Genomic DNA, 12,318 nt, shown 5'->3' on the forward strand with positions numbered 1-12,318 from the left:
TTTTCGGCCAGTCTGTCGATTGGGTGATTTGCTAAAGTTGGTAAGTTCCAAGCCTCCTGCACTACATCTTGAAAGCCCCTTACTGTGGTCCAGAAATTTTCAAATTTAAAGAAGGATTTGGATCTTGGTTCCTTTCTGCAAGCGAGTAGGAGTGGCGAGTGGTCTGAGCTTGCTGAGGTTAAGGCTGTTACCGAGTGAGAGTTGAACAATAGGTCTCCTTGAAGATTACAAAGCACTCTATCTAACTTGACAAGTGTTGGTCTTGCACTCTATCTAACGTTGTTGCGACTTTATCTGAAGAGTAATTTTAGTGTAAAATTTATATCTCCTAATATCTAGGTAACAAGAGGTTTTGTATCTCCTAATATCTAGGTAACAAGAGGTACCAGTACCTCCTGTACCTTCTCGTCAGACATGCATTGATTGATCCCTTAATTAGCATCTGCTGTTTGGTTAATTAACAAAAATCCCTCCCTGCATGTGTGACGTGTCTGAATTCTTCTGTCGCTTCAGATATTCATATGAACTACTGATCCCTAATATGTTTTGTAGTACATTTTTCACCCTCCAGCATCTGAAACATTTCGCTTTAGAGATGGATGGATTAATCCCAGTATGTTCTGAGTTATCCTTTGATTAGATTAAGGGCAATTTCTCTGAATCTGCCATCTAGCTACTTGAACTTAAGGCAGTATTCCAACTTGTTTTGCTCAGTTATGCAATTCCTCATGTTTGTAACCTGCAGTGCTAGCTGTGTAATTGTGTTTACTGGTTGCATTAAGCTGCTGAATGAAATAATAACAGTCTCCACTCTCCAGTTGTTTATGGAACCATTGGAACCCAATAACGTGTGACGGAACCTTGCAATTTGCAGGTGTAACAGAATATTTGCTAATATATTCTGTTAACTAGTCACATTTCTTGGTTGCTGTAGGGGAAAGTATATGTTGCTGTAGTGTTTTATCCATCCACCTATATTGTTAAACGAAATTAAGGTTGTAAAAAATCTCCTAACTATAAAGAACTCGTTAGTTGTTACTAGTATTTTTGTCGATTACTATGGGATGATTGCTTTGATTTTTTTTGAAAAAAGCTAAACGACATACTTGCAAATGAAAATAATGTGTAAACAAAACTTTTATTATACGTGTTCATAGCAATCTAAAATAAAAAACAAAAAAATTATGATTAAAAAAACACCAAAATCAACTTTAAATTTAATGTTAAAAATTTAAATTTTAGCATAATCAAAAGCGAAAAGATGAGATCGTATAACTCTACGCCTCTTCAATCGCCATAGTTCTTTTATCTTCGGTTTCAGAAAAGGAAGAAAAGGGCGTACTACTTACGATAAATAAGTATACGAAAATACATTATACGTTATATGCCACAGTAGTATGCTTTTCCCAAGTATGATAAATAACATATGAACTGTAAGAAAAGAAAACATTCTAGTCCTAATGTATATAGAATGAATTTCAGTACGAAACTAAAGGGGTCTCCTATCTGTCAATTGCGTGAGAAAATTGAATCCATCCATCGATTTTTTGAGACATTTGATTGAAACTAAACAGTAATGAAAGAAACTAAACGAATTAACACATGGGCAACGAGCATAGATCGTCAAGCAAATCTAATATAAAAAAAATGATTGACATAGTAAAAAATTTTAAGCGATTGACATTGTAAAATAAACAAATTTATGAGTTTTGAGTTTTTAGGTAGGATTTTCGACTTTTCGTTTTATTTAGAAAGGAAGCAGCGGCGAACGTGAGAAAGCCTCCGCCCCGGGCTATATATTGGCGGCGCCACCTCACCGCCTGGACCCCTCACCGATCAATCCGGCTCGAGCCACCGCGAGCACTAGACAGTTAGCGAAAGGAGAGAGTTGATGGCGGCGGGGAACGGAGGGGCCGCGGGGGTGTCGGCGGCGGAGAAGAAGGTAGAGTGCGCGATGGTGTCGGAGGCTGCGGAGAAGGTGGCGGCGGTGGACGAGGTGGTGTTGGATGCGGCGGAGAAGCTGGAGCCGGAGGTGGTGGAGGAGGCGCCGGCGTTGGAGGTGGGGAAGCGGGAGGAGGAGGAGGAGGAGGAGAAGGAGAGCGGCAGGATGATCACGCTGAAGAGCTCGGATGGCGAGCTGCTCGATGTGACGGAGGCGTCGGCGAGGCAGTCCCAGATCTTCACGCAATTGATCGAGTCCGGCAGCGCCGACCCGCACATCCTGTTGCCCATCGTCGACGCTGAGACCCTCAAGAAGGTGATCGAGTACTGCGACAAGCACGCCACCGACGGCGACAACGAAGAGCTCGAGAACTGGGACGAGACGTTCATCAACGAGCTGTACGAGGACAGGGAGCGCCTCTTCGAGGTCATCAGGGCCTCCAACTACCTCTGCATCGACGGACTCCTCAACCTCACCTGCGACAAGGTGGCCGACACGCTCAAGAGCAAGACCCTCCAGGAGATCCGCGAGGCCTACAACATTCACAACGATCTCACCGAGGAGGAGGAGGAGGAGATCCGCCGGGAGAACGCCTGGGCCTTCAAGGGTCAGAGCAAAGGAGTGAAACGCATGCAATCCCGTAAGCCGTAGTGTCTCGTCGTCGTCGTAATGATTTGTTGCCTCGTCGTTGTGTGCTGTGTTCTCTGGTCGATCAGAGTGAGTTCGGCTGTGTCGTTGATTGCTTTGAATAGCTTAATCGCTTGCATGCACGAACTGCCCCAAATTGTTTGCTGTGTCTGTTTGGCTTTGATGCCGTTCGCCTCCCTATCAAATATTTCGCTTATGACTCATCAGTTTGTTGGTGGGATTCCATCATTCCAATCCAAGAGATCCGGTTGCAGATTTGCAATGTTTTCCTGGCCATTAATTTGTATCGGGAAGTTTTTGGTTACGTTTTGCTCGGATTGGGGTGTGAATTAATCATAGAGTAGTGAAAACATTTTTGCAATTTTATCTGAACTCTGCGTTTCGTTCCATGAACTGATTGATTCCTTTGTTTTTGTGTCTGTTGTTTGGTTAATCAACCCATCTCCTTGCATTTGTATGAATTTTTGTGCATCTGAAGAATTTCATGTCAGATATGCATGTGGGCTGATCCCCTAGTATGTTCGTGTTGCTTTTTGCATCTGAAGCGTTTCGTTTCAGAGATGCATGAACTAACACATAGCCCATGAAAATTATCTCTCTGTCAGTCGTCGCTGCGGCGACTCCCACCGGGACCCGGCGGCGGAATGGAAGCACCGGCGGTGACCACCACCGGGCTCCGCACGACGTGCTTCCTCGACACCCAGCTCAGGCTCCCTTCCTCCACCAGTTGCTGCTGCCCGCTCATCCTCCCGCTCGCCGTCACGCTGAACGTCTTCTTCTCCCCGGCCTTGGAGAACACCAGCTTCTCCGGGGAGACGCGCACCGTCACCGACGACCCGGCGGGCATCGTCACGTTCGCCGTGTACTTCGACCTCGCCGGCCCCACGTTCGTCACCGTCCGGTTCACCGTCGACGGCTTCCCCTCCAACGACACCGTGATCGTCGGGTAGTTCAGCTGCATCTCCGGCACCTTGGGAAGATCCTTGCAGCTCAAGCTCGCGTTGCGCACGATGATCGCCAGGGCGTGGTCGCCTAGGAGCGCGCAGATGTAGCCGGCGTAGTCGGTGACGCCGAGGTCGTAGACCAGGCCCGGGTCGGCGGCCCTCGTCGGGTTCACGTGGCCGGCGCCGGTGGAGAACGCTCCGGCCCTGGAGTGCTGCTCGTCCAGGATTGGCCCGCCGGTGCTGTCCACCGCGTCGGACGTCGTCATGATGGCCGACTTGATGGCGGCCGGCGACCAGTCCGGGTGCGCGCTCTTGACAAGCGCCGCCACGCCGCTGACGTGCGGCGTCGCCATGGACGTGCCGGATAAGACGTTGAAAGACGCGGCACCGACGCCGACCGGAGATGGCCACGCGGCGAGGATGTTGAGACCTGGCGCCAGAATGTCCGGCTTGAGGATGCCGGGGTTGAGGACGCTCGGCCCCCGGGACGAGAACGACGTGACGGTGGGAGCGGGACGAACGCCGAGCAACGTGTTGTTGAACGTGATGGTCGCCACGGCCTTTCCCGACGCCGCGTACTCCGCGATGCTGTCGCCGTCGGCCACGGACACCTGCACCACGCCGGAGCTGAAATCCTCGAGAACGGTCGTGTAGCCGTCGATGTCGCTGTTGATCAGCACCACGCCGGCGGCGCCGGCGCCCTTCATGTTACCGACGAGGGCCTCGGCCGGATAGCCCGAGGTCAATTGGCAAAGCACGATCTTGCCGTTGATGCTGCCGTTGCCCACGAGGTAGCAGACGCGCTGGTCCTCTGAGTAGAACAGAGGATACGACTTGCTGCTTGAATTCCTCGTCGTCTGATTAAGCCCCTCGCCGTCGATGAGCTTTCCGGAGCCGAGCCTGGTGACGGCCGAGAACTGCCGGTCGACTGAGCCGGCGGTCACCGTGAGCAACCACGGCGCTTCGTTGCTAAGCGTCGCCGTCCCCGGGCCATTGTTGCCGGCGGCGCACACCACGACGATGCCCTTGGCCACTGCGCTGAATGCACCGATGGCGATCGGGTCCTCATCGTATTGGAAAACCTGGTTGGCGCCGAGGGAGAGGGAGAGCACGTCGACGCCATCCTTGATCGCCTCATCTTGTCCGGCCAGCAAGGCCGCCCCGCTGCACCCCTCGTCGGTGCACACTTTGTACATGGCGATGTGCGCACCAGGAGCGATCCCGGCGGCGGTGCCCGCGCCGAGACCGTCCATCGCGGCGCCGTCGACGAAGTTTCCGGCGGCCGTGGACGAGGTGTGCGTGCCGTGCCCCACGCCATCGCTGGTGTCATTGTCGCCGACAAGCGACTTGGCGCCGACGAGCTTGTTGTTGCACCGGGCGGCGGAGCTTCTGCATGAACCCTTCCACCTCGCCGGCGGCGGCGGCACGCCGTGGTCGTCGAAGGAAGGGTGCGACGCGTGGATGCCGGTGTCGAGAACCCCGACGACGACCCCCTTCCCGTAGCCGGCGTCCCTCCAGAACCCGGCGCCCCTCCTCAGGCCGAGGAACTCCGGCGTGTGCGTCGTCATCAGCTGCAGCGTCCGGTCCCGGAACGCGCGCACGAACCCAGGCTTCTTGGACACCGCGTCGAGCTCCTCGTCGGTGAGCCTCGCCGCGAAACCGCTGAACACCTCGCTGTAGGAGTGTACGAGGCGTCGGTCGTCGCCGGAGCCGGAGAGGTGACTCAACGGCAAGAAAGATTCGTGCCACCGGTGGAGGTCGTCCTCGCCATCGCCATGGCCGTGCGGCGGCGGTTCGACGAGCACGATGTAGGTTCCACTTCCACGACCTGAAGCTGAAGATTTCGTGGCATTTTTCTGTAGCGTTGCACCTATACCGACATAGCAGAGCGCAGGTCTAGCCGGCAGGAAGGCGGTGAGCAACAGAATTGGGAGCAAGGACGCCATGGCCTGCACGAGGACTGGATCGAGCTGCAGCGAGGAAGATGACTGCCGATCGATCGCGACATGGTGCTGCTGGTTTATACGCGCCTGAATGGCACGTTGTTTTTGCAAGATGCTATGAGCCAATATCCATTATCTTCATTTTTCGTACTAGTCCAATTCAGCGCCATTAGCTGCTGCCAAATTCGGCTCAGATTTGGGAGGAATGCATTTCGTGGGCGTATCGTGGTATTAATCTCTCGTCGGATTTGGGTGGAACGCATGATCTGACAGTAGCTGAAATGCAACCCATTTCCGTGTTTCTGCTTGAATGTAGACTGGTTTTAGTTTCTTTGTGGTTTGAGCAACGTTTGCAGCTTCAAGTATGGAAGGCAATTATTATCCAATTCTATCAGATAGGGAGGTTTACTTACACACTTGTTTGATTTTTTATTCTTCTGCTAAATATACGCGTAATGCATGGGGCTAGGGAGTGAGGGTATGTGTGTTTTTTTTTCACTTACGTGCATGCCTTTAGTTTATCATACAAATTAACGACAGATTTGATTGATGGAATTAAAATTTTTAAACATTTGATCATTAGATGCACCCTTACCTACAAAGACTAGTCGTCGACGTCTATGTGTTGCATAGGTTAAATGGTTAAATCATAATTATTGTTATTTTTTCATTGTTGAAGCTTAGATTAATATAATAACTCCATATCACCTACAATTCGTTGATAGTTGATGTTGAATTTCTGGAGTAATTTTTAATAACATATTTGTTGACCACAATTCTTTTATACGATGTACTTTGGTGGAATTAGCACTTTAGCAGCGTTCTAAAATTTAAATTAAAATTTTAGTCATACACGTGGATAAATAAGTTGGTACTTTTTTTAGTTGCGTTGGCCGAAGAATAGGCCAACCAATTTCAATCAGATTGGGACAAAATAATATAAGAAAACAAAAAGTTTACAAACTCAACAGTAGGCTCTGAACAAGAAACTACTGTACACATCGACCGGACTACACGTGGTGACAGGAACACTATTTCATATCCTGAATTTTATAACTTGGGGTGTGCGATTAATTAAAGATTAACTAATTGGATACAATTGCACCGTTCGTTAAAAACTACTGAATTAGCACGCTAACATAACTACCGAGTTAGCACGCTAACATAACTACCGCCCTTTTAAATTGATGGTTGATGTGGTGGCCAAGAGTAACGTTCCGAATTTTGGGTCGTAAAAAATAAAAAAATCATATTTTCAAAAAGATAACAACTGCCGTACGGTATACCGTTCGACGGAATAAGTAAAACATAACGGAGAAAAAACAGACCGCGTCCATGGGCCTCCGCGTGTCCGCGCACGTTATAAGTGACTCTCGTTCTTACGGGAGTCCGTTGGCTAGATTTTCTGTTTCAAAAAACTAGATATTTGTGTGTGAATTAAGAACCTAAGTGTCGAATATCTCAATTAACTTCTCCTGAGGCCCAAAATCCCCCATAAAAAATCATGTCCAAATCCAAAATATCTGAATTTGATTTTCCCTCCAAAATCATATTCAAAGTTCCTCCCAATTTCTAGCAACCATTCAAACTCTCTTCATTTTGTTTTAACCTGGCCAGTATAAAAAATGAAGAGAGTACTATACATTTTTAGTTTTTTATGACAATAAATAACTCTGTCCTAAAATAAAATTATTTTTTTATATCTTACTTGTCCCAAATAAATTTATTTATAACCAATTATTACATTAGAGTTTACGAAAGTAGACCATAAATGCATTGCAAATATATAAATTGAAGGATAATTGCACTGGAATTCGATAAATTATAGGGTGTTATAGTTTTTTTGTTGAGTTATTTGTATGTGTGGAGCGAGTGAAAATAAAGTTACTTTGGAGCGAGTAGAGTAATATTTAACCGCCCTACAAATATTTCACTCAGCAAAACTATGAAAATGGGACTATGTACTGTACGGTAAAAAAATCTCGTAGATGGGCTGCATCAGTTAGAAATTCTCAGCTCGTAGCCCACAACTTTCTGGCCCAACACGGCCTGCAAAACTCATAGACGCCGCCGCCTCCGGTCCGGGTCCGGCTCCGGGGGCCTATATATTGGCGTCCCCCATTTGGCATGGATCACTTCACCTCCTCACCGATCGATCCGGATCGAGCCGCCGCGCCGCCTCCACCGCGAGCGGGAGGAGGGGAGAGTTGAGGTTCTGTGAGCGAGAGCGAGTGATGGCGGCGGAGATGCAGGGAGAGGCGGGCGCGGTGGCGCCGGAGGCGGTGGAGATGCAGGGAGAGGCGGGCGCGGTGGCGCCGGAGGCGGTGGAGAAGGAGACCGGCAGGATGATCCGCCTGACGAGCCACGGCGGCAAGACGTACGATGTGACGGAGGCGTCGGCGAGGCAGTCCAAGACCATCGGAGAAATGATCGACGCGGGCCGCACCCAGGACATCTCCCTCCCCGACATCTACTCCGGGACTCTCGAGAAGATGATCGAGTACTGCAACAAGCACGCCACCGTCAGCGACAGGGAGGAGCTGGATAGCTGGGACGAGGCCTTCATCAACAAGCTGGACGAGGACGGGAGATCCGTCTGCGCGGTCATCGTGGCCTCCAGCCCCGACCACCTCGACATCCTTGGACTCCACGACCTCAGCGCCGAGTTTATCGCCAGCAAGATCAGGGGCAAGACTCCCCAGGAGATCCGCGACCTCCTCGGCATCGAGAACGACTACACGGAGGAGGAGGAGAGGGAGATCCTCCTGATGAACGCCTTGAGATTCAACGACCCGATCACACGCATGCTTTCCCATGATCCGTAGTTTCCGTAGTGTTGTCGTCGCTCTTAACGATTGTTCTCTCGTAGTCGTACTCGCGTTTTGTGTTCGCTGGTAGGTTCAGATCGAATCGGCTTACCTTTGAGTTTCCTGCATCCTCTCCAAGAAGAACAGAGTTCGTCTGTGTCGTTGAATGCTTTGAACTGCTGTATCGCTTGCATAAGGTGAATATTTTGCCCCAAATTGTTTGCTGGTATGTTTGATTTTCATGCTGCTAGTCTCCGTTTTGCTGTGTCTCCAAAACTATTCTGTCAACTCCTTGGCATGATTCAATTATCTGGTGATATTCCACCCAAGAGATTTGGTTGCAGATTTTTGCAACATTTTTATGTGCTTGATCGACCGGGATGTTTTCCTGGCCATGAATTTGTATCGGGAAGTTTTTGGTTATGTTTTGCTCGGATTCTGCTTTGAATTGAAAAGAAGAGGGGAAAAAACCGTTTCAACAATTTCTGAAAAAATCGTTCGAGAGATGAACGGACTGATCCGTTATTACCGATCCCTTCTTAATTCTTACGGAATATACCCTGTTGCTTGGTTAACGAACCCAACTGCCTGCATGTGCACGTGTATGAATTCTTGTGTATCTGAAGCATTTCGTTTCACATACGCGTAGAGGTGCGAATGGGTCAAGGCCCGTGGGTTTTTTTAGACTCTATTTAGTTCTTAAAAATTTTTTAGTTCAAAACTCTATATAATTTTATTTTTAACTTGTTTTGAATCCGGTCCTTAAATTTTCTAGGCAAAATGATTGGGTCCATTACCACCCCTAGATATGCAACTCGGTCTTGTTTGGTTAATTCAGAGATGCATGGATTATGTGTCTGAATTCTTCTGTATCTGAAGCATTTCGTGTCAGATATGCACGTGGACTGATCCCCAGTATGTTACAGTACTATTCAGAGATGCATGGATTATGTGTTCTGATTTGTTTGGTTAAAAGTTATTCCAATTCTTCCGTGCATGTCAGCATTTTCTCTGCTTCGTCTGCATCATGCAGCCAATTAACAGAATCATGTTTGTAACTTCAATGCTTGGTGTGTTTACCGGTTCGTTTGGAATGCACCAAAATTTTATAAGACTTTCGGTAAAAAAATAAGTATTTTTTTCATCCTTTAGCAGGTACCATAAGGTATTACTGGTATCTAAGATACCAAGAGGTACCAAAATTTTACATAGAACCTCCTGCTACCTCTTTAAGAATGGTAAAATTGCTTAAAAAAACTATATAGGTGATTTTTATATTTTTTTTAAAAAAATCAAATGATATATTTGTAAATAAAAAATAATTTATGAATAGAACTTTTTTATATATGTACTCTTAGTGATATAAAAACTAACTCTACAAAAATAAATTTATATGAAAAAACACATAATCAAAAATTCAAACTTCAGCTTATATTCAAATTCCCCTTTTCTCCAGCCTGCCACAAAACCAAAAGTAGGCCCCCCCTTCTCTCGAAAATCTAATTCGCATGCACGCCCTCTTGACACTTCCTATACAGGTAGTTTTTTTTTTTTGGATTGCTATCACACGGGATCCCGTTTTAAAACAGGATGATTCTGACGAAATATCAAACATGTTATTTCATCGGTATCGGATCTAATAATAAAAACGAGAAGATTCCGACGAAATATCAAACACGTTACCTCATCGGTATCAGATCTAATAAGGAAAACGAGATGATTTTGACAAAGTATCAAATACGTTACCTCGTCGGTAATCAGATCTAATACGGGCCGACGAGATATCAAACACAATACCTCATCAGTACTAGATCTGATACTGGAATGGAATAATTCCGATGAGGTTTCAAACATAATACCTCATCGGTATCAAACCTGATATCGCACCAATAACAGGTATACTTGGTTAGTGTCACCTAAAAAATGATGAATCCTTGTCGTTGTTCTCGCTGCTGCCGTAGTCATCACCGCTATCGTCGACCACCGTTGGCTGCTCCTGGCCGTTGCCGACGTCGCGGTAGGCAGCTAGCTGTAGGATTATCGATCCCTCATCTTCTTCTAACAAGAATGGGAAGATCACAGGATTCACAGCTAGCGATCTTGACAAGATTCATGGGCTGTCGTGCATGTTGTTGCGATTGATCGGTCGATTAACCAACTTGGTGTCGATCGATCATGTTGATCTATCTCATGCACTTACGTTCGTTGCCCCTGCCCTTTAGTACGTGGTAGTCGTCACTGCTGTCAACCGCCAGTGGCCGCTCCTGGCTGCCGTCGGCGTTGTCCCCGCAGCCGTAGACGCCGTATTCGTGTCCCGTCCGACAGTAGACAGTCTTACCGTATTTTCCTTTTTTTTAATGTATATAGAGTTTGTATATATAAATTTATATGTATAAATATTGAGATTTGATTTAGTCTAATAGAAAGTAATAAAAAGTACCTCGAGGCACCGGTACATCACGGTACCAACTCGTTTGTGATCGTTGGATCTAACAGTGCATATCCTACTTAGTTAGATCCAATGATGGGAAACGATTTGGTATCTCGAAATACTTTTTGTTGGACCGAAACAATTCTTATAAATATTTATATATATTAAGTTTATATCTACAATGTTTTATATGTGTATATATAATTTTTATTCTAATTAGATTTTTATAAAAGCACAGTTCTCTTGTCCAGCTGGCGAGCCGCGAACGCGAAGCACGCCTCCTCCTCGGGCGGCTATATATTCTTGCTCCGACGCCGCAACGGCCAGCCCGGCTCGTGCCACCTGCCGCATCCGCCGCGAGCGCTAGGTACTCGGTGAAAGGCGAAGAGTTAGGTTTCTGCGAGCGAGAGCGAGTGATGCCGGCGGGGAGCGGAGATGAGGTGCCGGCGGAGGGGAGCGTCGGCGGCAGGATGTTCACCCTTGAGAGCAATGACGACGAGCTGATCAAGGTGAGGGACGCGTCGGCGAGGCTGTCCGACACCCTCGGGGAACTGATCGAGGTCGCCAGCGCCGTCGACATCATCCCGCTCCCCGAGGTCGACTCCAAGACGCTCAAGACGCTGATCGAGTACTGCGACAGGCACGCCGACGACAAGTCCGACACCGACGAGGAGAAAAAGGAACTCAGGAAGTGGGACGAGGCCTTCGTCGGCGAGCTGGACAAGGACCGGGACGCCCTCCTCGACGTCGTCATGGCCTCCAGCTACTTGAACATCAGCGGGCTCCTCGACATCACTTGCCAGAAGGTCGCCGGCACGCTCAAGGGCAAGACACCCGAGGAGATGCCCGCGGCCTTCAACATCGAGAACGACTTCACCGAGGAGGACTTGGAGGAGATCCGCCAGGAGAACGAGAGGGCCTTCCAGTAGTACTCACTTCTCTCTCAACCCCTAGATCATAGTGTCCTCGTCTTGTAATAATGGTGGTTCTCTCGTAGTTGCGTGGTGTGTTCGCTGCTGGATTCAGATCGAATCGGCTTGCCTTCAGTTCGTGCATCCTCTCCAAGGAGAACAGATTCGTCTGTCTCGTTGAATGTTTTGAACTGCTGGATCGCTTGCATGGAGTGAATATTTTGCCCCAAATTGCTTGCTCTGTCTGTTTGGTTTTCATGCAGCTACTCTTCTCATCAGATGTTTGCTCTGTCTGTTCTAATTGTTGACCTGTGGTTCATTGGTGGGATTTTCCGAATAGAGAGATTCCATTGCAGATCGATTCGCAACGAGATTTGCTTCAGTCTAACAAAAAGTACCTCGAGATACCGGTACCATACCTCGTGGTACCAAATCATTTCTGATCGTTAGATCTAACCGTGTATATCCTACTCAGCTAGATCCAACGGTGGGAAACGATTTGGTACCTCGAGGTACTTTTTGTTAGACCGGAGCAAATCTCATTTGCAACATGTCTCGGTGCTCGATCAATCCGGATTGTTTTCCTGCTCATGAATTTGTGTTGGGTGCAAGTTTGGGGTTGCGTATTGCTTGGATTCTGATGTGAATTGGATGGAGAAGTGGAAATATAAACGTATGTTGCAACTTTATCT

General features: G+C 47.8%; 4 protein-coding genes across 4 annotated transcripts; 3 read left to right on the plus strand and 1 right to left on the minus strand.

Moving 5' to 3' along the window:
- The first annotated feature begins 1,843 nt into the window (after positions 1-1,843).
- LOC102717543 (SKP1-like protein 11) lies at positions 1,844-2,856 on the plus strand. The gene has a single exon (XM_015839542.1). It carries the CDS (start codon positions 1,892-1,894, stop codon positions 2,591-2,593), a length of 702 nt encoding a protein of 233 aa, XP_015695028.1. The 5' UTR covers positions 1,844-1,891; the 3' UTR covers positions 2,594-2,856.
- Positions 2,857-3,191: 335 nt separating this feature from the next.
- LOC102717818 (subtilisin-like protease) lies at positions 3,192-5,769 on the minus strand. Its single transcript, XM_015839249.2, has 2 exons — positions 5,749-5,769; positions 3,192-5,564 (listed from the first exon to the last, which is right to left on the minus strand). The coding sequence occupies exons 1-2, from the start codon at positions 5,767-5,769 to the stop codon at positions 3,192-3,194; spliced, it is 2,394 nt and encodes a 797-aa protein (XP_015694735.2).
- A 1,942-nt stretch (positions 5,770-7,711) lies between these two features.
- Positions 7,712-8,302, plus strand: LOC102718100 (SKP1-like protein 14). The gene has a single exon (XM_006658780.1). The coding sequence runs from the start codon at positions 7,712-7,714 to the stop codon at positions 8,300-8,302; it is 591 nt and encodes a 196-aa protein (XP_006658843.1).
- A 2,759-nt stretch (positions 8,303-11,061) lies between these two features.
- LOC102718380 (SKP1-like protein 11) lies at positions 11,062-11,850 on the plus strand. The gene has a single exon (XM_006658781.3). The coding sequence runs from the start codon at positions 11,132-11,134 to the stop codon at positions 11,642-11,644; it is 513 nt and encodes a 170-aa protein (XP_006658844.1). The 5' UTR covers positions 11,062-11,131; the 3' UTR covers positions 11,645-11,850.
- Positions 11,851-12,318: the final 468 nt, after the last annotated feature.

The sequence above is a fragment of the Oryza brachyantha genome, chromosome 7 (assembly GCF_000231095.2).
Source record: "Oryza brachyantha chromosome 7, ObraRS2, whole genome shotgun sequence".
Taxonomy (NCBI): Eukaryota; Viridiplantae; Streptophyta; class Magnoliopsida; order Poales; family Poaceae; genus Oryza; species Oryza brachyantha.